General features: G+C 44.2%; 1 protein-coding gene across 11 annotated transcripts in view; it reads right to left on the bottom strand.

Annotated features, from left to right (window-relative positions):
• LOC122929100 overlaps nucleotides 1-22,560 on the bottom strand; it is a 66,808-nt gene that overhangs the window by 29,673 nt on the left and 14,575 nt on the right. For 6 of the 11 annotated variants that reach the window (XM_044282558.1, XM_044282560.1, XM_044282562.1 and 3 more), the window contains 4 exons: nucleotides 20,352-20,384; nucleotides 6,805-6,846; nucleotides 3,693-4,060; nucleotides 2,155-2,227 (listed from right to left, as the gene is read on the bottom strand). In XM_044282558.1, the coding sequence (XP_044138493.1) occupies nucleotides 2,155-2,227; nucleotides 3,693-4,060; nucleotides 6,805-6,846; nucleotides 20,352-20,384 (516 nt within the window). Of the gene's footprint in view, nucleotides 1-2,154; nucleotides 2,228-3,692; nucleotides 4,061-6,804; nucleotides 6,847-18,599; nucleotides 18,637-20,351; nucleotides 20,385-22,560 lie in introns of those variants that run through there. The other 5 variants (XM_044282559.1, XM_044282563.1, XM_044282566.1 and 2 more) reach the window with 3 other exon arrangements.

Here is a 22,560-nt window from a genome sequence, read left to right as displayed (position 1 = left end):
AGTCCTGTGGGGCTTCCGTTTCTGGGATCCCTCTGAAACGTAAGTTGTTTCTTCTCCCACGGTTTTCCTGGTCCTCCAGGGCGTTAAATGCAGCATTAAGGTGCGTTTGGCAGTTCTGTAAGCTTTTAGTTGTAGCCATCTGAAAGTCCAGAATTGCGGCCTGGTTAGATTCAAGGGCTTCTACCCTACCGCCCACGTGCCTAACGTCCTGTCTGAGGGAAGAAAGCTCGCTCACCAGAGGTTCCATTGCTCTTTGAAGAGCTGAATCCAGGTATTTTCTGGAAATCGGGAGGTGTTTACGATGTTTCTGATCCTCTACCTCGCTGCCATCAGCTTGGCATTCTGATTCGCTCTCCTCAGTTTCTTTATGAGAATCTTGCGCCATTTTTGCTTCTCTTGCCGCGCAAATTGCCGCTGTTTTTTTAACAAACTTATCCATGTCTCCGCAGTTTGTAGTTTGCTTGTGTGAAAGGGACGAGTCTCCCGTTCTCTGCTGGCCTATTTTTCCCATTTTTAGAGCTTAGTAGCCAACATTAGCTGATGTGAAGCCGGGTCTGATCTGCAGAGCTCAGCCACGCACGTCCATTCCTGTTCGGCGCAAGCTCTTTCCCCCCAGGTTCAGACTTTTAGAACATTTTATGAACGTGGGGGATTACTGCTGTAATTTTAGGACACCGTCCCTTTAATTCTGCCGACTTCACCTAGGGGATATCTTTATATTGAAAGGTCAATGCTGTAATCCACCTTGCAATGCAACTTGTAATATTATCAGCAGGAGTGTGTCTCCAGTTGGTAGCTTAAGCAGCTTTTCTGGCTGTAGCTAAGCTCTGTAATTAATGGAAGCACAATATACAGTTCAAATTTCGCTCCTCTCAGAGCCGGCGGAGTGATCCGTTTGGTGATGCGGCTGCCAGGTCCTGCACAGTAACAATGGCGATCCCATGTAACAGGGAGTACAGCTGCCAAGGTTCTATATGTCACTGCCGCTTGGTAAGGACAACTCTGGGCACTCACCGCCTCTATGATCGCTTGGGCAGGGATGTCCTGGGTGATCCTCGTCGGTTTTCTAGTTTCAGAACGGCCGCGATAACGGCCGGATCTACTTTCTCCGGCTCACAGCTCCATCTGACCGGCTGCAAGCGACGCTGCCGAATCTCCTTCTATCCGGCGGGTCCCAGATACTGTGGCCTCACACCCAAGTACGACCTCACGTCCGTTGAGGGCCCCTGTTAAATCCGGCGGCAGGTGGTAAAAAACAAACCGCGGGGCACGGCTTCTGTGGCCCGGGTGAGCGCGCCAATAAAGTCCGGTGCTCACCAAGTTCTTGTAGGCCGCAACTCCCCGCCGCCTCAGATCTGTGAAAAGATTATATCTCCTTGATCCAGACGATGATCTGAGCAAGGATCTGTTGTTTCAGGCGTATATAAGCCTTAATTTGCCGAGTTATGACGGTTTGCATCGATTTTTTCTGCAGAGCTCCTACACTCCACTTCTGGTCGGCTCTGCAGCTAGCTCCGCCCCCCTGTCCCCCCCTTTTTGATACGAGTGGGCTGGTTCTGTTTGAGGGGTACCCTATGAGGACTTTGTGTGGAGAGGAAGAACAAGTCAGAGCTCCTGCTCCTTTCACTAATTCTCCAGAGAGATCATTTATTAAGTTTGACAGCAGAGTGAATTGCTTCTGCAAGGTGAGGGATTACAGTAAAGACACCCAGTATGACCAGTATGACCTAAGTGTTAAATTGCAGCAATCCAACCTGCCTCCATCATTTTTACTGGTTACAGAGAAGGTTTGCATTTGAAATCTGCTGCTACTGAATGTATTCAGAGTTCTACATGGTTATGTTTAATTCTGCCCTCATTCTTCAGTTCTCCATTTCCACTGCACCGATCCCCAGGAATCAACAGCCTAATGGAGTGCACTGTGACGCAACACTGTGATGCAGGACTACTACCACTTCTATCCTCTGCACTGGCTCCTCCAGGACTTGCTGCAGATGTAACAGATTGTTTCCTCTGTCCTATGGATTTCCAGCAGTTAGAAAACTAACAGTATGCTGCATGCTGGGAGTTGTAGTTCTGCAATCATGAAAAAGGCAGGGGCCGGTGATCAATGATGTAGGGTATCTTCACGATATTGCATTGGTAGGAACTTACCTGTACGATTTCTGTTGGCAGAAAATTTTCTTTGCAAAACGAGACAAGGATGGAGACAATCGAATGTGATCAACTAAAAAAATAAAATAAAGAGCCTAGATGAGATGTAAGGAGAGGAATGGACGGCAGGCACAGAACACATAAGAACACTTGGAACACAGCAGAATCTGGAACAACATGCCGTGAACAGGCGAGGCAAAGATAGAGGCCTCCTCACTGCTCTGATGACTGGGGCCCAAGACACCAACTGCTCATGGGACAATTCCACCTTTGCTGCCGCATGGCATGTCATTGGAGCAGTGAGGTTGTCTGGCAATGACAATCAGTGAAGAGGAGGGTCAGCAGTTGAGGAGAGGAGAAGGTGAAGCAGGTGCTCCAAGGTCCTGGTAAACTCCTCGGTGTTCTGAGCACCTCATTAACATAATAACAAAAGTATGAATTTTGCAGCATTGGAACATCTGCAGCTGTAAGAAGTTTTGTTTTTTATGTGGAAGATATTTTATTAGTTTTTGATGTAGTTTGAAGGTATATATAAGTTATGCTGTCTTTTATTGATTTTTTAAAATCTCGAAAATAAATTCTGCATTTAATTTTATTCGATTCACACTAATTAACCTGATAAATTATATTTTTCAGGGTTTTTTTTGTCATATGGATGCCTAATATTTGTAGGTGTTTTTTCCTCATGTGAGCACGATAACATTTATTTGAGCCTAAATTTACTTTTTGTGGGTTTCACACACTTTGTTTTTATTATAATTGTTTTATTATCTATAGGTCCTCAGGGCTAACTGCAAATGGCTTCTCCAGTCTTCGATCAGGTCATTAGAAATATCTAGTGATCTTTCTAAGATGGTGGGGTCCCCATTGATCATGTTGTGGTAAGGGGATAAAGGTTCTTCTGTGAAGCAGGAGCCTGTGCTAAGAACCAAAAGTATTAACAAAAGTCGGTTCTAAGAGACAGAGAGAACATTGAGCCACTAATCCCTCTCTACTGCAGCAACGCCAAAAGACATGTACCATCTAAGGCTGTGAAGGCTAACCTCCGGCACTCCAGCTGTGGTAAAATTACGACTCCCAAGATGTACACTTGCTTTGCTGTTCTTAGAACTCCATAGAAGTGAATGGAGCATGCTGGGAGTTGTAGTTTCACCACAGCTGGAGTGCTGGAGGTTAGCCATGACTGGTCTAAGGGTTTTGACCACCCTTTTAGAAGATTATCATCAGATGAGAGGTGGCTGAAGTGTCAGAAGATTACCCAAAGTTCTACCACCTAGAAATGACTGTAAAAAAAGAAATGCAGGGTTTTTGAGTGGCCAAGTTAAAGCCCAGATCTCAGTGATATGCTGTGAAGAGGGTTGTGAAAAGTAAAACTGTACATGAAGTGTCATTAGTTTTTCACATGACTATGAAGCCCCACTAGGTGCAGAAACAGGTGAAATATTGGATCCATGATATGGGGAGAGATCTTGGTTTTGATGCTTATGATGAGGCAAAACAAGCCATATAAAACAACAATAATGACTCTCAAAACTTACCATGGTACAGAACAGTGCGCTCTAGTATGTCTGTAACTATTACGAATGACCACTTGATGAAACGCCAAAGTTGGGTCAAGAGCTGCAGCAGCAACTCCACAACATCTGGGTCTTCCAACATATAAATGTACAGCAGTTGGAGAATCGTGTAACTTATCAGGCATATCTGCTGTACGCTCTCTTTGACTCTTGATATCCCTGAAGAAGGCTGGTCTTCTGACTGGTCTTCTCTCGTATGGGGTGTGACCTGTTTATGGGTGGGGTCAGGTGTTTCCTCTATTTCTTCCCTCCCCTCTTGAATTCTTCCTTGCTCATACACTCCTTCAGATTCTTCAGTAGATCTACTGCTACCTTCCTGTCCATTCATCCTGATGTTCATGGAGACAAGAAGTGAAGAAAATTGTAGATATCCTCAGTTAGCACAAGAAAATTCATCACGAAGGTCATGTGCATGAGTAAAAGCAGCCCAGAGAAAAAACGTAGAATGTGAATTGTGCAGGTTCACCCAGTGATCAACTATGATCTCATACAAAGTGTTCAGTTTCCCCGTAGGGCCACCACAGGGAAAATAAAGAATTACATACTCATTCTGATCAGTGGGCTATGTAGTACAGGACAGGTCGGGTCCTCCAGAATGGTAGACGCCCTTTGTAACCCACTCTTCACTCAGACCAAGAGGTGAGCATCCTGAACAGAGGAACCCCCTTCCCCCAACCTCTAATAACTAAACAGTTAGGGGGTCATTTATTATTAGATATACTCCAATTTTTGGCTTATATCTGTCGCCAGTTCTAAAAAAGGGGTAGTGTGCAAGTGGGCCAACCCATCTCATTCATCATTTTCTACTCCTGTTTTAGGCGTAGAAAATGATATAAATCTACACCAGCAAGAGAACTGGCGTAGATTTAGACTTTGGCGCATCCACTGACAGCAGGGAGGGGGCTAAGATGTCTTAATAAATGACCCCATAAATGTGCAGTTTCTCAGCAGTGCCCCTACTGGAAAAGCTAAACATTACAAAGCAGGAGTCTCAGAGAACATGGCCTCCGGACAGTCTGCAGCATGGACCGTGGAAGCTCCAACCACGAGATCTTCACCAAGAAGCAGAAATAAAGAATAAAACATTATGTTGAAATGGGTTTTATGATTTTATGGAAAAAAAGCCTTAATGGGGTTGGTCACCCCCCAGTGGTCTTTTGGGCAGACCTCCCTGTGGCAGGAATAATATTAACCTCATCCCCACCTCTAGGTTCTGGCTCTTTCCCTTATTCACCTTCAATTTCTGGTTCTAGTACCGCTTAGCCTAATCATTTTAGTTTTTTTTGTTAATTGAGACCAGAGATCTGCAGCTTTGATGGTTGAGCAAAGGAGTCAGTACCTGGGGCAGGGGTCAAGTAAGTATGATTACCATTGCAAATACAGCCAAACTGGTGTGGGGAAGGGGTGCTGCCTAAGAGTCCATTATGGGAAACACCCATTTTAATTGTTCTGTAACCTTTCTTTAGTTTATCACTTTTTTATATTACTACTTACTATTAGTGAATAGGCTAAAAACTTGTTCTGAATTAAAACTATTTACTGGGCAGTAAAGGTAGCGGTCACACTCGGGCCCTGGTTTGTCTGCTGCTTAACACCTTCAGGACAACCACCGTACAGATACAGCAAAAGTCTGGGAATTTATAATAGCTACCACTCAAAAGAGGAGCAGGTGCCATAGCTACCAGGTTTCTGTTGTTTTTAATAGCAGAAACCTGGAGAAAATGTCTGTGGTCGGCGATAACGCCGATTGTGGACATTTAACCCCTTAAAAGTCATTGTCAATTGTGATTATGGTATTTGAAGTGGCTTTCTCCAGGAGCGCTGCAATTGAAGAAGCCGTTTGTTGGTGGTGATAAGCTGTAGACTGTTAGAGGCTTCCATACTTATCATAAGTATATTCCAATGTAAAGCCTGCAGGTGGCAGTGGAGCATTGGAATATACTGAATCTGATACACTAATGTTTTACATTAGTAGAAGGAGGAAGCAAAATGACTGCACATTCAGATTTACAAGGGGAGCTTTAAAAAGTACGAAAAAGGTTTTAAAAATATTAAAAAAAAAACATAAACATTTGAATCCCCAACCTTTTCCCTTAATAAAAGTAAATAAGCAATAAAAGATCATTTGCAGCATCACAACTCAAAATGCTTGAGCTATTAGAATTTAAATGCATTCATCCAGTAGGGTAAATGCTGTAATATAGAAAAAAGGCTCATTTGACATTTTTTGACCGCTTCTTCTCCCAGAGAAAAATTTAATAAAAAGTGATAAAGAAGTCATACACACATAATTATAAGCTACAAATACAAAACAAGTTATGGTGGTCAAGAGAGATGCTAAGAAAAAAATCAAGATGAAAAACCACAGCAAAATTGCTGCAATATGTGAATAAGTCTTTAGGTTGTTCATGTTGTTGGAAAAAAACGGATTACTGCCCAAACTGTGGGCTCCTCCTGGTCATTGGCAGTGACTGGGGATGAGCGAATTTCATATTTAGAAATTTGTTTTCGCTTCGTGTTGTGGTATTTACTGAATTGCGTTATGGATTCCGTTACCACGGACCATAACACAATTCCATGATGGAATGCCTTTAGAGGCATTCCGTTATTCATTCCGTCATAATAGAAGTCTATGGGCTGCAAAACGGATCCGTCCTGTTTCCGTTATGCTGGAGTCCTCTCCTTATCCTGTGACCTCTCCTGCATAACGGAAATGGGACGGATCCGTTTTGCAGCCCATAGACTTCTATTATGACGGAATGAATAACGGAATGCCTCTAAAGGCATTCCATCATGGAATTGTGTTATGGTCCGTGGTAACGGAATCCATAACGAAATTCAGTAAATACCACAACACGAAGCGAAAACAAACTTCTAAATATGAAATTCGCTCATCCCTAGCAGTGACCTTAAGTCAAAATGGTCAATTTACTTCTCATCTAAAGTCTGCGGATACGATGTAACGGTGAATGGGGACAGTGGGAAAGCTGCTCTAGATGCATCTGTCAGCCTCCAATGTAACCATCCCAAAAAACTATAAAACTAGAGCTGTAGTTATAAAATATATACTTACTCATTGCAATCTAATGCCATCCTCCTCGTACACCACCTGGAACTGTAGAGAAAAATAAGATAATGAGGAACATTTAGCAACAAATGTAATCAAAATGTTGCAAGTACATTATATATTTGGAGTAAGGCATCTTTCAGACAAGTGTATTCAGGTGTTTCCCCTCCCTGAATGCTGCTCCTAGAACATGAACCCCCAGCATTATAATGATTTGTAATGCTGTGTGTCCCTGTCCAACCTCAACTCTTATGAATTATACTGACATCAGTACAAATGGTAAGAGTTGAGGTTGGGCAGGAACACACAGCATTATAAACCATTATAATGCTGGGGGTTCATGTTATAGGAAGAGCATTCAGGACATGGAAATTCCTCTGGCACATGGAGCATATTTCTCCAGATGCTCGTGTAAAAAACTACAATAAAAACTACAGTTTGCTCTGCAATAATCAAGCCATCACACAGTTCTTGTAGTAGGAATAAGGAAATACAATAAAGTTGGAGTGTCAGAATATGGCGATTAGGGATGAGCAAATCGAATTCCACGATAAATTCGATTTGCCTTGAAGCCAAATTTCAGAAATTCCGTGCCGGTGTCGGCCAGTATGACGTAATCTTGCGCTAGATCTTCAAGCAAGATGGCACGGCCGGCCCGTCGCGAGCAAATGGAGGCAGTAAGTTTGATTTATTAATTTTTTTATGTTAATTTTACACTGTTTTTACACTCAGATGCCGCGATCATGTATGAGGGGTACAATGACGGGGGCGGCGTTATGGCAGCTCCCTGTCATTGCACCCACTGCTTACAAAAAAATGCACTTCGTGACGATTAAGTACAGTAATTCGTCACAAAGCAATTTTTTTTGTAAAATTCGTCGAATCAGCCGAATTAAACTTTAGAAAAATTCGCTCATCTCTAATGGCGATGCAAATTTTTTTTTAAAAGTAGTAAACAACAATAGAAACTATATTATTTTGCTATAGCCGGAATCGTACTGACTCTCAGAATAAGGTCATCATGTCATTTTTAGCACACAATAAATGGCGTAAAAACAAATGCCAAAAACCCTAGTGGAATTACATGTATTTTTAATTTCTCCCCTACAAAGACTTTTTTCCCCCATTTTCCAGCACAATCTATGGTAAACTAAATAGTGACATTAAAAAAATGCAACTCGTCCCGCAAAAACATAAACTCTTATATAACAAAGTGAAGGGAAAATTTTAAAAAAAGTTATGGCTCTTGGAAAGCAGAAAGGAAAAAAACAAAAGCGCAAAGGCGAACATTGGCCATGTTTCTGATGCACACAGGGTGAACTATCACATGCACTGACTATTTGTGTGTGTGTCAAATGAATTTTACATATAAAAAAAAAAAAAAAAGAATTTCCAATTTAATTAGCAGGGATGATATTTTCCCTCCCTGGCCCCGTGAATCAATCTGCAGAGGGTGCGGCATATGCTGTATATACTGTATATAAACCCCTACAGGAGGGCATTATATATATATATATATATATATATATATACTACCAACTCAGCAGAGAACATTAGATATATATATATATATATATATATAGTGATAAAGTGCACAGTAGAGGTATGGTGGGGGTTGTATTTCACCCGGTGGTTCAATTTAGCTGGGTGAGAAAACTGTTTCAGCAAGGCATAGCTTGCTGGAGATTGTTTTGTTTTAGGGTCCATTAACACGTCCGTAGAATGGGTCCACACCCGTTCCACAATTTGCGGAACAGGTGCAGACCTATTCATTTCCGATGAGGGAAGGAAAAGATGCGGACAGCCCACAGTGTTGACAAGAATAGGCATTTGTATGGGGGTGCCGGCCAGGCCTTTTGCGGATCCACAATTTGCGGATCTGCTAAACACTACGGACGTGTGAATGGACCCTAAAGTTGTATGGGCTGGATTTCTTTACACTAGGAGATAGGTTGAGAGAGAGTGGTGTTGTCACTCCTACACCCTGCTACTGTCCTTAGTGGTCTAACATAAAGTGATCTATGCATTATGTTTCAGGTCCTCTCCATAATGTGCATCTATAATAATGTTTGTAACTGTTTATAACATGTAATATGCCTGGTTCACCAGCAGGTGGCAGCAAATATGGCAGAGCTGTACTTAGGTAGAATGGAGCGTTCCATTCCATCCTAACCCCCCTCTGTAGGGGAGTGGGCAAGTCCTATTTCCTGCAGGAAGGGTGGGGACCGGTTAGAACTGGTTCTACTGCTAGTGGTGGTGTGTGTGCTGGTAGGGACTCTATGTTGGAGCTCACCGGATTCTACCACAACCCTTGGCTGAACATAAGCCCGACCAAAGAGTGACACACAGCATCACGAAGAAAGCAAAGACACTAATTAAGCTCGTCAGAACAGCAGAGTCAGATATAGCAGAGTTGAGTTTGCCTGCCATTTTAATGCTTAAGCCTGCTGGAACCAAGATAAAGCTTAAAATCTGTTTTGGAAAAACATTTACTCAAGTTAAGCTTCTATTGAACTTCATCTCAAGGTCTGGACTCAAGTTCTTCCTTAATCCCTCAATTATTCCCTTTATTTATTTATTCGGAGCCAAAGCCTAGGGTCCAGCGGTATCCAGGTAGGAGCACCGTGACACACATAAAGAGACATTTGGGCTGCACCATTACACCACTCGGCATTTCCTTCACCTGGGACGCGTCAAATAGGGGCCCTGGGGGGAGACGCCCATTTCAGGAGTCTCTCAGTCCACACCCCTAGTCCACTACAGATATTACCTTTAGCTGAGGAGATCAAAGGTGAGGTCAGCTGGGCTGTAATCAAGGAGGGATAAGACAACCCCCTGCGTATGACTGGAGGGAGGAAGCGACCCTACTGAGAGGGTTGGAGCCAGAGACCCTGCGTTGTTTGAGGTGAGTCAGGGAGAAGACCTCTGTGCTAGGTAGAGCCCAGAAGGGCAGGTGTTTATTTTGGTTTATGTATGTTTGTGATGGTGCTGAAGAGCCAGAATAAAGCACTATTTGGACTTGAACCCCGTTGTCTGAGGAGAAATCTGTGATTGCGACTCTGTGTGAAAGAGCGATCCCTTACAATATATATCTATACAGTACATACATTACACAAAAAGTTAGGGATATTTGGCTTGTGGATGAAATTTCAGGATGAACCTAAAATGCACTCTAACCTTTACATGTGAACTTAATGTGACCTTCTCTAAACTTTTGAATGCACATGTCCCCAAATGTTCAAGGTTTCAGTACTTTTTGCACAACTTGCTGTTCAATAGTACCTCACGATTGTGAGGCTTCAAGCGGTTGACCGCTTCATTGTGAACAATGTTGCGCAGAACTAGATGATCAATGCCACACAACTCCAGGCACATTTAAGGGAGGTGAGAGGCACCCAAGTGCTACATCAGACCACTTGAAACCGTTTACATCAGTGTGGTCTGCGTCCTAGATGACCTGCAAGGGTACCTGACCTGCACCACCAGGCACAGTCATCATTGTCTTGTCATCTACGCTGGAACCAGTGGGCCTCAGTGCTGTTCACTGATGAAAGTTGATTTACGCGGAGCAGAAATGAATGGCCGCCAACGATGTTGGAGACATCAAGGGGAGCACTATGCATCAGCCTCTGTTGTCACCAGACGAGCCTTAGGTGGTGGTGATGTTACAGTGTGGGCAGGTGTGTCTAGTCAATACAGAACTGCCCTACACTTTGTGAATGGTACAGTGACAAGCCCATACTACTTGAAGAACATCATTAATCCGGTCATTGTGCCTCTGCAGGAACAAGACAGACCTAATTTCACCTTCTTGGAGGACAATGTGCCAGCTCATCGAGGTTGCATCATTAGGGAGCGGCTGCTGGACACTGGAGGACCTCAAATAGAGTGGCCTGCACTTTCTCTAGACCTGAATCCCATTAATATCCTATGGGATCAGCTGAGTCGCCATGTAGAGGCTTGTAACTCTGTACCCCAGAACCTCAATGACCTGAGGGCCCCCCTTCAAGAACAGTTGTCTGCTGAGCCATGTCTCAGCAGACAATAACTTGTGACTAGTTTTTGAGACACTTACATTTTTCTTGGGGTATACCCACCACTGGTGTGGGCTTTTGTTTCAATAAATTGTTTGAGGTGAGGAAATCACCACTGCATGCTTCTACTTAAATGCCCGACTTTCATGATATAATATCACTGGAGCGGAGCGTTTTCCATAAATTTTACACGAAAGGCAAATATTCCTAAATTTTTGTGAGTGGTGTGTGTGTGTATATATATATATATATATATATATATATATATACATATATAACTAATACTTGGGTCCATTATATATATATATATATATATATATATATATATATAGATATACACTGCCTGTCCAAAAAAAAAGTCGCCACCTGTATTTAACTAAGCAAATAGTTATGAGCCTCCTATTGGATAATTACATGGGCGATTATCTTTCAGCTGGCAATATGTTATTTAACCCCAACTGGTGCAATGAGTTGCTTCTCATTTCTTAAACAACCATGTCGAGAGACACATCTCGTGGTCGTGGAAATGATGTTAGTCTGTTTGAGAAGGGTCAAATCATTGGCATGCATCAAGCAGAGAAAACATCTAAGGAGATTGCAGAAACTACTAAAATTGAGTTATGAACTGTCCAAAGTATTATTAAAAACTGGAAGGATAGTGGGAACCCATCGTATTCGAGAAATAAATGTGGCGGGAAAAAAATCCTGAATGATCGTGATCGGCGATCACTTAAAAGTTTGGTGAAATCAAATCGAAGAAAAACAACAGTAGAACTCAGGGCTATGTTTAATAGTGAAAGTAAGAGCATTTCCACACGCACAATGCAAAGGGGACTCAAGGGATTGGGACTGAACAGCTGTGTAGCCATAAGAAAACCACTAATCAGTGAGGCAAACCAGAAAAAAAGGCTTAAATTTGCTAGGGAGCATAAAGATTGGACTCTGGAGCAATGAAAGAAGGTGATGTGGTCTGATGAGTCCAGATTTACCCTGTTCCACTGTTCCAGAGTGATGGGCGCATCAGGGTAAGAAGAGAGGCAGATGAAGTGAAGCACCCATCATGCCTAGTGCCTACTGTACAAGCCTGTGGGGGCAGTGCTATGATCTGGGGTTGCTGCAGTTGGTCAGGTCTAGGTTCAGCAACAGTATGTGCTCCAAGAATGAGGTCAGGGGACTACCTGAACATACTGAATGACCAGGTTATTTCATCAATGGATTTGTTCTTCCCTGATGGCACGGGCATATTCCAAGATGACAATGCCAGGATTAATCGGGCTCAAATTGTGAAAGAGTGGTTCAGGGAGCAGGAGCCATCATTGTCACACATGGATTGGCCACCACAGAGTCCAGACCTTAACCCCATTGAGAATCTTTGGGATGTGCTGGAGAAGGCTTTGCGCAGCAGTCAGACTCTACCATCATCAATGCAAGACCTTGGTGAAAAATTAATGCAACACTGGATGGAAATAAATCTTGTGACATTGCAGAAGCTTATCGAAACAATGCCACAGCGAATGCGTGCCATAATCAAAGCTAAAGGCTGTCCAACAAAATATTTTTGGTGGCGACTTTTTTTTGGGACGGGCAGTGTATATATACAGATTCAGCCGAGCTAAACTTGATGGTTAAGAAAAAGATAACTAACTTTTCAATGGATTTCAATGGCTTTTGTCAGGAGATAACTGATATAACACTGTGCCATGTGTCATCAGAGTCAAGTTTAGCTTGGCTATATATATATAGTATATATATACTACCACTACAGAGAGAGTCATTATATATAGTACCAATACAAGGGGTCATAATGTATATGCTACCACTACAGGGGGAGAATTATACAGATGTAGCCAGCGCCAATATCATTTCACTAATGCGTTAGCTAGACATTGCATCATAAAGAAAGTAGTGATGTGCGTGTCTGCGCTGTAAAAAAAAAAAGAACAGTGAGAATCATGTTTAACCACCAGATGGCGCATGTGATTTACTGCTGAAGAGAGAAGCCTTCATTCCTGCACAGTGGCCGCTGTGTGTACTGGGGGACACTGAGCTCCCGCTCTACTACTATGAGTAATATCCTTCCATCCAGGTCTCTGTCTATCTGTCTGTCCACTCTGGGGTCTGCACCCTTCCGGGGTCTGCACAGCTCACACTATTCTATGTAAGGCAGAAATGAGTCATATTTGGATAATGTGCTCTTTATTAACTTCAGTCGGGGTCTGGGAATGCCAGCGCTGCAGGGGTTAACTTCCCACAGTGTCCGGAAAAATTGCGGCCGTAGAGAAAGTTTCTGCGCTCAGTCCAGGTGCTACATAAGTAAGAGTCTCTACACAGGGAAATCTGGAAGTGTCTTAGGCGAGGTTCACATCCTGTTGCGTTTTCCATTCTTCTGATCCCAATGGGGCCTTAGTAGCAGCCACGTGACAGAGAATATAGATGTGGGGGTAATCGGGATAACAATAGGATTGGACAATGTGTCATGAAACAAAAACATGATGCAACATGTTCTGTTGAAGACTTTGTCGCTTGTCGTGGACATCGCCATTCCAAGGGTTCCAAGTTGTTATTTTGTCATAAGATACTCACCTCCTGGATAGTCACTGAGTCTGTCATCCCTCGGTTCAGAAATTATTCTCCCCTACAATTTCTAGACAGTGGGGACATTTAAATGTGCCCCCTCACTGGACTGCATTAAAGGGGTTATTCCATGAATAATGTAAGAAATGAAAATCAGACATCATATAGTACATGACCAGCTCTTACTAACAAAGCTAGAAGCCAGTCCCTGTACCTCACATGGATCCAGAGATCTCCCCATTCATTGCTCTACTAGGTTTATATCAAGCTGACCGCTCAGGGGGAGTGTCTTTTCTGCTGCAGCTCAGGGGGCGTGTCTCAGCTCCCCCTATCACAGCTCAGGGTGCATGTCTATGCTCTCCCTATCACAACTCAGGAGGTGTGTCCATGCTCTCCCTATTACAACTCAGGAGATGTGTCCATGCTCTCCCTATCACAACTCAGGAGGTGTGTCCATGCTCTCCCTATCACAACTCAGGAGGTGTGTCCATGCTCTCCCTATCACAACTCAGGAGGTGTGTCCATGGTCTCTCTATTACAACTCAGGAGGTGTGTCCATGCTCTCCCTATCACAACTCAGGAGGTGTGTCCATGCTCTCCCTATCACAACTCAGGAGGTGTGTCCATGCTCTCCCTATCACAACTGAGGAGGTGTGTCCATGGTCTCCTTATTACAACTCAGGAGGTGTGTCCATGCTCTCCCTATCACAGCTCAGGAGGCAGTTGGAGGATGAAACTGAGCATGTGCGGCCGTCTCAGTGAGCAGGACAAAGAAATGAGAAAAATACAAAAAGCAGGTGGCGCCATACAGACACATTTTAATTAATAACTTAGTGGCTAGACAAATTGTTTAATTACATGCTATCACAAAGGTAGTCAGATCCAGGTGCTGGTTTGAAAACTGTAGAACATATTTTGTGGGACAACTCCTTTAAGGGTATCGTTACCATGCGGCTGACCGCTGGGTGACATCCTTACCTAGCACTGTAATCATGTATTGTTTGATATGTTCCTCTACAGGTATTCTGATGTGGTGCCGTTTTGTACCCAGTGTGGGGACATCTAGTTGTGCCCCCACAATGGACTACATTGTCGCCTAGTGACCCCTCCACCCGCACTGCCTCTGACCTCTACCGCAGATAGGGGTGGACAGGTCCCATTTTGGAACTTTCTTTATTCTATTACCCACAAGATGTCACTTAGTGGTGGCTTATTCTCCCCACTATGTGTCCCTGATTCCTGAACCTTGTTACAGCAGATACCTAGAAGTAACGAGATGGCCAGTTACCAAAGTATATTGTTTACTGTTACCATGGCCACCGCTTATTGAATGCACTGGGAAGCTTGTGCGCATGCGCAATTGACGTACGTTGCGTCTGGAGTGCCATGTGACATGTATGCGCATGGTCGTTCTAGACACGCTAAACATAGCCTTGGGGACCCGGATGGTAGTCCCACGCTACCCGATTAAGTATCGAAACATGCTGTCGATTAATCATGCAGATATTATCTGCATGTTTTTATTTTTCCCTATGGCCAACACTGTTAGCGCACTTCTAGATGACTGCATTGATTCTTTTGTATTGATCATGCACATGCCACATGGACCAACTATGATGACTGTGATGATGGCAAATGATAGATTTCTGATTTTATTGTTGCACAATCATGTAATTGTTTCATTACATGTTGTCCAGTCCTGTTGTGTCCCCTTAACCCCACATGTATATTCTCTGTCACATGGCTGATACTAAGGCCCCATAGTGCTGGGGTGAAACTCTGCAGGGGAATAAATAGAGGCTAACACCCTCCTACATTGTCCTGTGGACGCTGCCTCATTTTTCATTTATTGGATATTATTCTATCTATCTATCTATCTATCTATCCATCCATCCCTGAGTTTTAACACTATGGAGTGGTTATTTCCTGCAGGGCCAACATACACAAGAGGCATTATTCCTGGCCCTGCCCGCGGCGGCCCACCCATTCTGCTGTTTTACACTAGAGAAAGCTTTTTTCTGAATCTACACACATAAGACATGTGTCACGTCTAGGTGTGGGAAGGATACACCACACCGAACATAGGAGGGAAATGGGTAAGGGGATAAGGGCTGGAAACTAGGGAAAGGAGATGGACACCTCCTAGTAAAACCCTGACTAACTACAAGTATGAACAGACCCCAGAGGTAGGTGAGTTCATACACAGGAATACCTAGTGTTCTAACTCACCCTATAGGACCCTGGTACTAATGTCAGGACTGAGACAACCTGTTTCTCCAGAAGGAAGGACAAACAGGAGTCTCCCTCAGGCCTTAATACAAATAACAGGGAAATGCAACACAGAAAATAACCAATACAAAAGGGAAAGAAAACACTTAACTTCAAGTGACTATGGCAGCACCAGGAACTCAGCCGAGATCCACACACCAGCTATACACAACTCAAACAGAAGCTATAAACTGTACAGCATGGTGGGAGAAACAACAATACATAGAGAAGGTTAAATGACCATAGAAGCCACACCTGGGGAAAGAAGTTGTGGCAAGGACCAGAAACAACACAAACGTCATTTGATCCAAACGGAAAACATGTCAGATCAAACCATGTGTTGCCAGTCTCACTGATCTCCTGCCACCTGCCACCGATCTCCTGCCACTAGTGGTAGTAGTAGGCTTCAGAAAGGTACAACATTTTCATTGAGCACAAAGGGGATGAAGATTGTGGATTGGACTGCCAGGGCCTTTTTTGCTTTGGGATCTGGTGATGCCACTGACACTGTGGATGGATTTGGCCCAAAATGTGCCAGAGCTAAGCCAAGCTCGGCTGACTCTAGCTCTGCACGAGTAACTGGTGCAGCTTTTTCTCCACACTGCCGGAAGGCAGAAGCATTTCCCTGGGCAAGTTCTGCAAGAGTAAAATAAGCCGTGGGCAGTCAAACACAAATATAGGCACCACAGATGTATTGTTCCACATGAAGCAGCATCACCCTATCCCGTAATCCTCCTTCTCTCGGTCATCCTTGTGGCAACCAAGCCACATCCAAAGGCAGTATGTTGTCTTTCATATTGTCGTGATCACTTTCTGCTTCTCCCACTGAGACTCTACCTCCACTCTGTCGTCAGCCATCAATAACGTAATGCATGGCCAGGAAACAATTTACACGCCCAACAATTTGAAGGTGCCCAAGCTTAATTCCAACCTGGCCAAGTTGCCGGCGGTGCAGTCGCTGCCATATCATTTAGTAGAGTCTGCTTTTAGAAAACTGATGGCCTGTGCTCAGCCTTGCTGGAAGATACTTAGTCAGCATTATTTTCCCCAAAAAGCCATCCATGCCTTGTACTCTTACATGGTGGAGAACGTGGGACGGTCCTTGAGATTGTTACTGTGGTTCAAGGTGTCCTCTAGGTGTAATGGCAATGCCCTTATTGCTCCTAGAGGCTCATTTGCATATAATAAAACATAATTTTTGTCAGCATTGAAGGCATGTATGACCATGGGACCAACACAGATGCCTTCAGCTGCCAAGCACACATGTAACAGGTCAGCCAGTGTCATAGGTACAAATCTGCTGACAGACACTCTTTAAGCTAGCAAACATCCCATGAGCTGTCACCCTGCCAACTCCAACTGGGCATTGATGTCCCTATATGTTTTGGCCAACAGATGATGCCAGAGGCTGGGAAATTAAAGTCTGCACATGTGCAGCACTCTAAGACAGCAAGGTCCTCAACACCACAGAGTAAAGGTCCATTCACATGTCCGCAAGTGTTTTTTGCGGTCCACAAATTGCGGAATGCACATGGCGGATGTCCACAATACACGGACAACCGCCATGTGCATTCCGCATTTTGCGGACCGCACATGGCCGACACTTTAAATAGAAATGTATTTTCTTGTCCGTGTCTGCTGACAAGAATAGGACATGTTCTAATTTTTTGCATGAAACGGAAGTGCGGATGCGGAATGGAAATGGGTTCCGAACCCATTTTGCGGACGTGTGAATGGACCCTAAATTTGGTCATTCCTCCCTTGTCACTGTAATTTACATTATATTATTCAATATGTTTTTAGCATTTTATTATGACTTATCTCTCATAATGAAGTTTATTTTTTATATTTTTTATTATGTGATTCCTTTACTAAACTTTTCCTGATCTTCAGCTGGTTTGAGGGGCAGGGGCTATATTCGAATTTGCGATACGTTATTTCACTAATATTCTGTAGAATATTTGTCATATATTCGCGAATTCGAGATTATTTAATTGAATGCAAAAAAAAATGGCAATGTAAAAATCGCATAATGCGAATTTGTAACTGCAAAATACAGGCGTGGGTCACTTTTGCTACATTTTCCAAGCTGCTAGAAGTTTACTGAGACTGGAAAAAATTATTGGCACGGCAGAACATTACAATAGCTTTATATGCAGATAGAGTCAAGTGCTCTAATATATTCACTTTTTTGGAATCCGGTTTGTATTATTTTTCTGTGATATAATCCCAGTTGCAAGCCAGTGTGTGTCTGGCCCACAGACTGTACTGTGGCCACTTGCTGCTAGGCTACCACTGATACCGTTACAGGGTGTCACTCACAAATACCTTGCAGATAAAAAAAATTAAATTTATTATTTTTCTGTGATATAAGCGCAGTTGCAAGCCAGTGTGTTTCTGGCCCACAGACTGTACTGTGGCCACTGGCTAGCACTCCACTCATACCGTTACAGGGTGTCACTCACAAGTACCTTGCAGATAAAAAAGATTCAATGTATTATTTTTCTGTGATATAATCCCAGTTGCAAGCCAGTGTGTGTCTGGCCCACAGGACTGTACTGTGGCCACTTGCTGCTAGGCCATCACTCATACCGTTACAGGGTGTCACTCACAAATACCTTGTAGATAAAAAAAATTATATTTATTATTTTTCTGTGATATAATCCCAGTTGCAAGCCCGTGTGTGTCAGGAGCCCACACATACTGTATGTGCCCACTGCCCACCACTTATATAGGGTGGCACAGTACCTTGCACGCATAATACCACTTATCTAAAATAAAAATGACAGGCAGAGGCAGGCCACCCCGCAGGGGCCGTCGTGGTCGTGGTGCTGTGATTTCCACTGGCCCTGGAATAATGCCCAGTGTTCAGAGGCCATGTACCCTGAACCCCAAAAATTCAGAGAAAATAGTTGACTGGCTTACACAGGACACCCAATCTTCAACAGCTTCCGCTAAGAACCTTGACGCACCATCCTCCTCCAGCTCAGCTTTGGTCACCACTCTCCCGCCCGCTGCCACCACCACCACAGCCACCACAGCTGCTTCACGTGATCTGTCAGAGGAGTTATTTACACATCAGTTGGATTAAATTAGTGATGCGCAACCATTATTGCCAGAGGATGTAGATAACAGGGATATGTCTCAGTCAGGCAGCATTACACAGATGGACGTACAGTGTGATGATGATGATGAACCCACTGCTGCTTTCTTTGCTGAGGTGTCAGATACAAGTGAAGTGGTTGATGATGACGATGTGTCCGTGGATGCCACGTGGGTGCCTGCTCGAAGAGAAGAAGAAGAGGGGGAAAGTTCAGAAGGGGAGACAGAGAGGAGGAGGAGACGAGTTGGAAGCAGGGGGAGGTCGTCGCAAGGAGCTAGTGGCACAGTCAGACAGCATGTATCGGCACCCATGGTCAGCCAGACAGCACGCCAATCAACGCATGCTGTTGCCACCACCAGAATGCCGTCATTTCAAAGCTCAGCAGTGTGGCATTTTTTTTTGTGTGTGTCTGTCTCTGATAACAGCAATGCCATTTGCAACCTGTGCCAAAAGAAACTGAGTCGTGGGAAGTCCAACACCCACCTCGGTACAACTGCTTTGCGAAGGCACATGATCTCACATCACAAACGCCAATGGGATCAACACATGAGTACAAGCAGCACACAAACTCAAAGCCACCATCCTCCTCCTGGTCCAGCATCTTCAGCCACGTCAACCACTGCTGTCCTCCTTGCCCCCTCTCAACCAACCGCCACTCCGCCTCTCACCTTCAGCAGTTCCATCTCATCTGCTCACAGTCAGGTGTCTGTAAAGGAAATGTTTGAGCGTAAGAAGCCGATGTCACAGAGTCACCCCCTTGCCCGGCGTCTGACAGCTGGCTTGACGGAACTCTTAGCCCGCCAGCTTTTACTATACCAGCTGGTGGAGTCTGAGGCCTTCAACAAATTTGTCGCTACTGGGACACCACAGTGGAAGGTACCCGGACAAATTCTTTTTTCAAAAAAGGCAATCCCAAACCTCTACTCAGTGATTGAAAAGGAAGTCATGGCATCTCTGGCATACAGTGTTGGGGCAAGGGTCCATCTGACCACTGATACCTGGTCTGCAAAGCATGGTCAGGGCAGGTATATCACCTACACTGCGCATTGGGTCAATCTGCTGACGGCTGCCAAGCATGGAATGCGTGGCTCTGCAGCGGAGCAGACTACCTCGCCTTAACTGCAGATATCGACACTCTGAGGAGCGATGAACCCCTTGACTACTGGGTGTGCAGGCTTGACCTGTGGCCTGAACTATCCCAGTTTGCGATAGAACTTCTGGCCTGCCCCGCTTCAAGTGTCCTGTCAGAAAGGACCTTCAGTGCAGCAGGAGGCTTTGTCACTGACAAAAGAAGTCGCCTCGGTCAAAAAAGTGTTGATTACCTCACCTTCATTAAGATGAATGAGGCATGGATCCCGAAGGGACTGACAGTAGGGGATACGTTTAACTAACAAAAGGCCTGATGACATGCCTTGGCCTCAAAATGGTCCCCACGCTGCTGTATTTAATGTCTGCATACCGGATGACTTTCGTGAATTCTCCGCCACCAACTAGGGTTCAAGCTGCAATGTTTTATTCACCTTTCTGCCTTGAAAACATAAAATAACATTATTTTTCAGGGCATGTGTACATACCTAATTTTTCTGGCCTCTGGTGCTGCACTGTGGCTGCAAAAAAAAAGGCACATATAAGTGTCAATTTCCCTTTCGTGATCGTTACCTTGTTGTGGTGAAGGGGCTTGCGTATCACAATGAAGCGATCATCACCTCTATGAGTGTGTTGGCAATGTTGCCACACCCCAGATGATAAGGCCGTTGCTTCATTATGATCAGACCAAAAGCGATCGGCTGGATAATTTTTCATAGAAAAAACATTAATTTTCTTTTTTTTTTTAAGTTGTATGGGTGGGTTTTTAATACATAAAATAAAAAATCATAATAAAGTCTCTTAATAGTTTATTAGAAATAATGCAGACAATTAAAAAAATCCCCATCAATTCCAATACAAATCAAGTACAAAGCTCAGAACTAAATTATTCCAGAATGTCGTAATGGTTCGTTAATTCGACAATGGTTAATCAATTCGACACACGTCCCCGGATAGGGGAGATGTAACAGGGATTAAACTGATAGGAATAGTACTAGTTAAGACACCACTCATATAGGGTGTCACAGCACATTGCTCCGTGCACGCGCAGTGCCCCAACTTGGGAGTAAGAGGACCGACCAAGCTGCTTTTTCCATCTCCCGATCCTAAAATCAATTCAGTTTGGTGTATCAGAGTTTGGTCTGTCACTGTGAAGGCAGTCGAAGGTACCCGGCCTAAATTTTTTTTTCACAAAAGGCAATCCCTGATATGGGACGTAACAGGGATTAATCTGATGAGAATAGTACTACAGAAAATACCACTCATATCGGGTGGGACAGTAAATTGCACGGCACAGACGCAGTGACCGTGGATTCAAACAAAGGGAAGGGAGCCAGCGTTTTTTAACCATCTCCCTGCTCGAAAAATCAATTAAATTCACCTTTCGGGGACCCTTGGTGTTGTACGTGGCTGGGTGGAGGAAGAAACCTTCAATGACATCAACGGGACATGGCTAGCTTGGTATCCAACCTTGTGCAAATGGGAAGTTTGCGGTTGGGCAAATGGACTGTTTGCGGTTGTTTGCGGTGCATTAAAAGGGGAGTTTGGTCTGTCAATGATAATATTGTCCACTTCGACTGTTCAGCCACGCAGCCAGGCAGAAGTCTGTTCAGAGGGTCTCGGGTGGGAGCAACTGTATATTGGGGATCAGAACACCCCTATTGAATGGAAGGAGGGTGTCCTGAAGGTTGTTAAGGAAAATGAGGCTGCTTTCAGTAAACACCCCACTGATTTTGGGAAAGTAGAGACGATCCAACACACCATCCGGACTGGGTCCCACCTACCCATTAAATAAAGCTACAGGCCCATAGTACCAGCCATGTACCAACAAGAGAAACAGCTAGCGAATGACATGAAAGCCTCTAATGTCATTGGGGACAGTCATAGCCCTTGGACCGCACCCTTAGTGCTTGTGCGTAAAAAGGACGGTACAATACGATTCTGTGTGGACTACCGCAAATTAAATAACATCACCCATAAAGACGTCTACCCTTTGTCAAGAATAGAAGAGTCCCAATCATCCCTGGGCTCTGGAGCATTCTTCTCTACTTTAGATTTAACTAGTGGGTACTGGCAGGTCCCCATTGCAATCGAGGACCGGGAAAAGACAACTTTTACCAAACCTATGAGGATTTATGAGTTCAATTATATTCCATTTGGCCTGTGTAATGCAGCAGCCACCTACCAGCATCTCATGGAGTATTGCTTAGGTCACAAAAACTTTGTATCTGGATGATATTATCGTATAATGTAGAGAGAATCTGAATCGCACCTCCTCATTCCTATACTAATGACTACTGTACGTACTTTGCAGCATTTCTATTGATAAAACATGGCTATACAGCACAAGTATCAAACATTTGCTGTGCCCTAAAAGAGGCATTAGTATACAGTTTGATCAAAAAGCATAGGCCCACTTACCGCGACAAGGTTGCCTCTTGTTAAGTGGGAACCTACTCTATCCATAGCGCGGTGCTGTGCGGCTACCACCGCGCCTCCACACCGCACCAGCAGGCAATGGGATCCAACAGCCACAATGCAGCCCCACCGTGAGGCAGAGCCACCTAGGCCTCGGATCCCATCACTCCACCAGCACGGCAAAGAAGCAGCGGCAGCCACCGTCCAGCGCCGCATGTGAACTGGTGCAAAGGGATCACCTGTTCACAGCTTCTCAGGAACTTCAACTGAGATGGGGTA

The sequence above is a fragment of the Bufo gargarizans genome, chromosome 2 (genome assembly GCF_014858855.1).
Source record: "Bufo gargarizans isolate SCDJY-AF-19 chromosome 2, ASM1485885v1, whole genome shotgun sequence".
Taxonomy (NCBI): Eukaryota; Metazoa; Chordata; class Amphibia; order Anura; family Bufonidae; genus Bufo; species Bufo gargarizans.
This window is presented reverse-complemented; position numbering and strand designations above follow the sequence as displayed.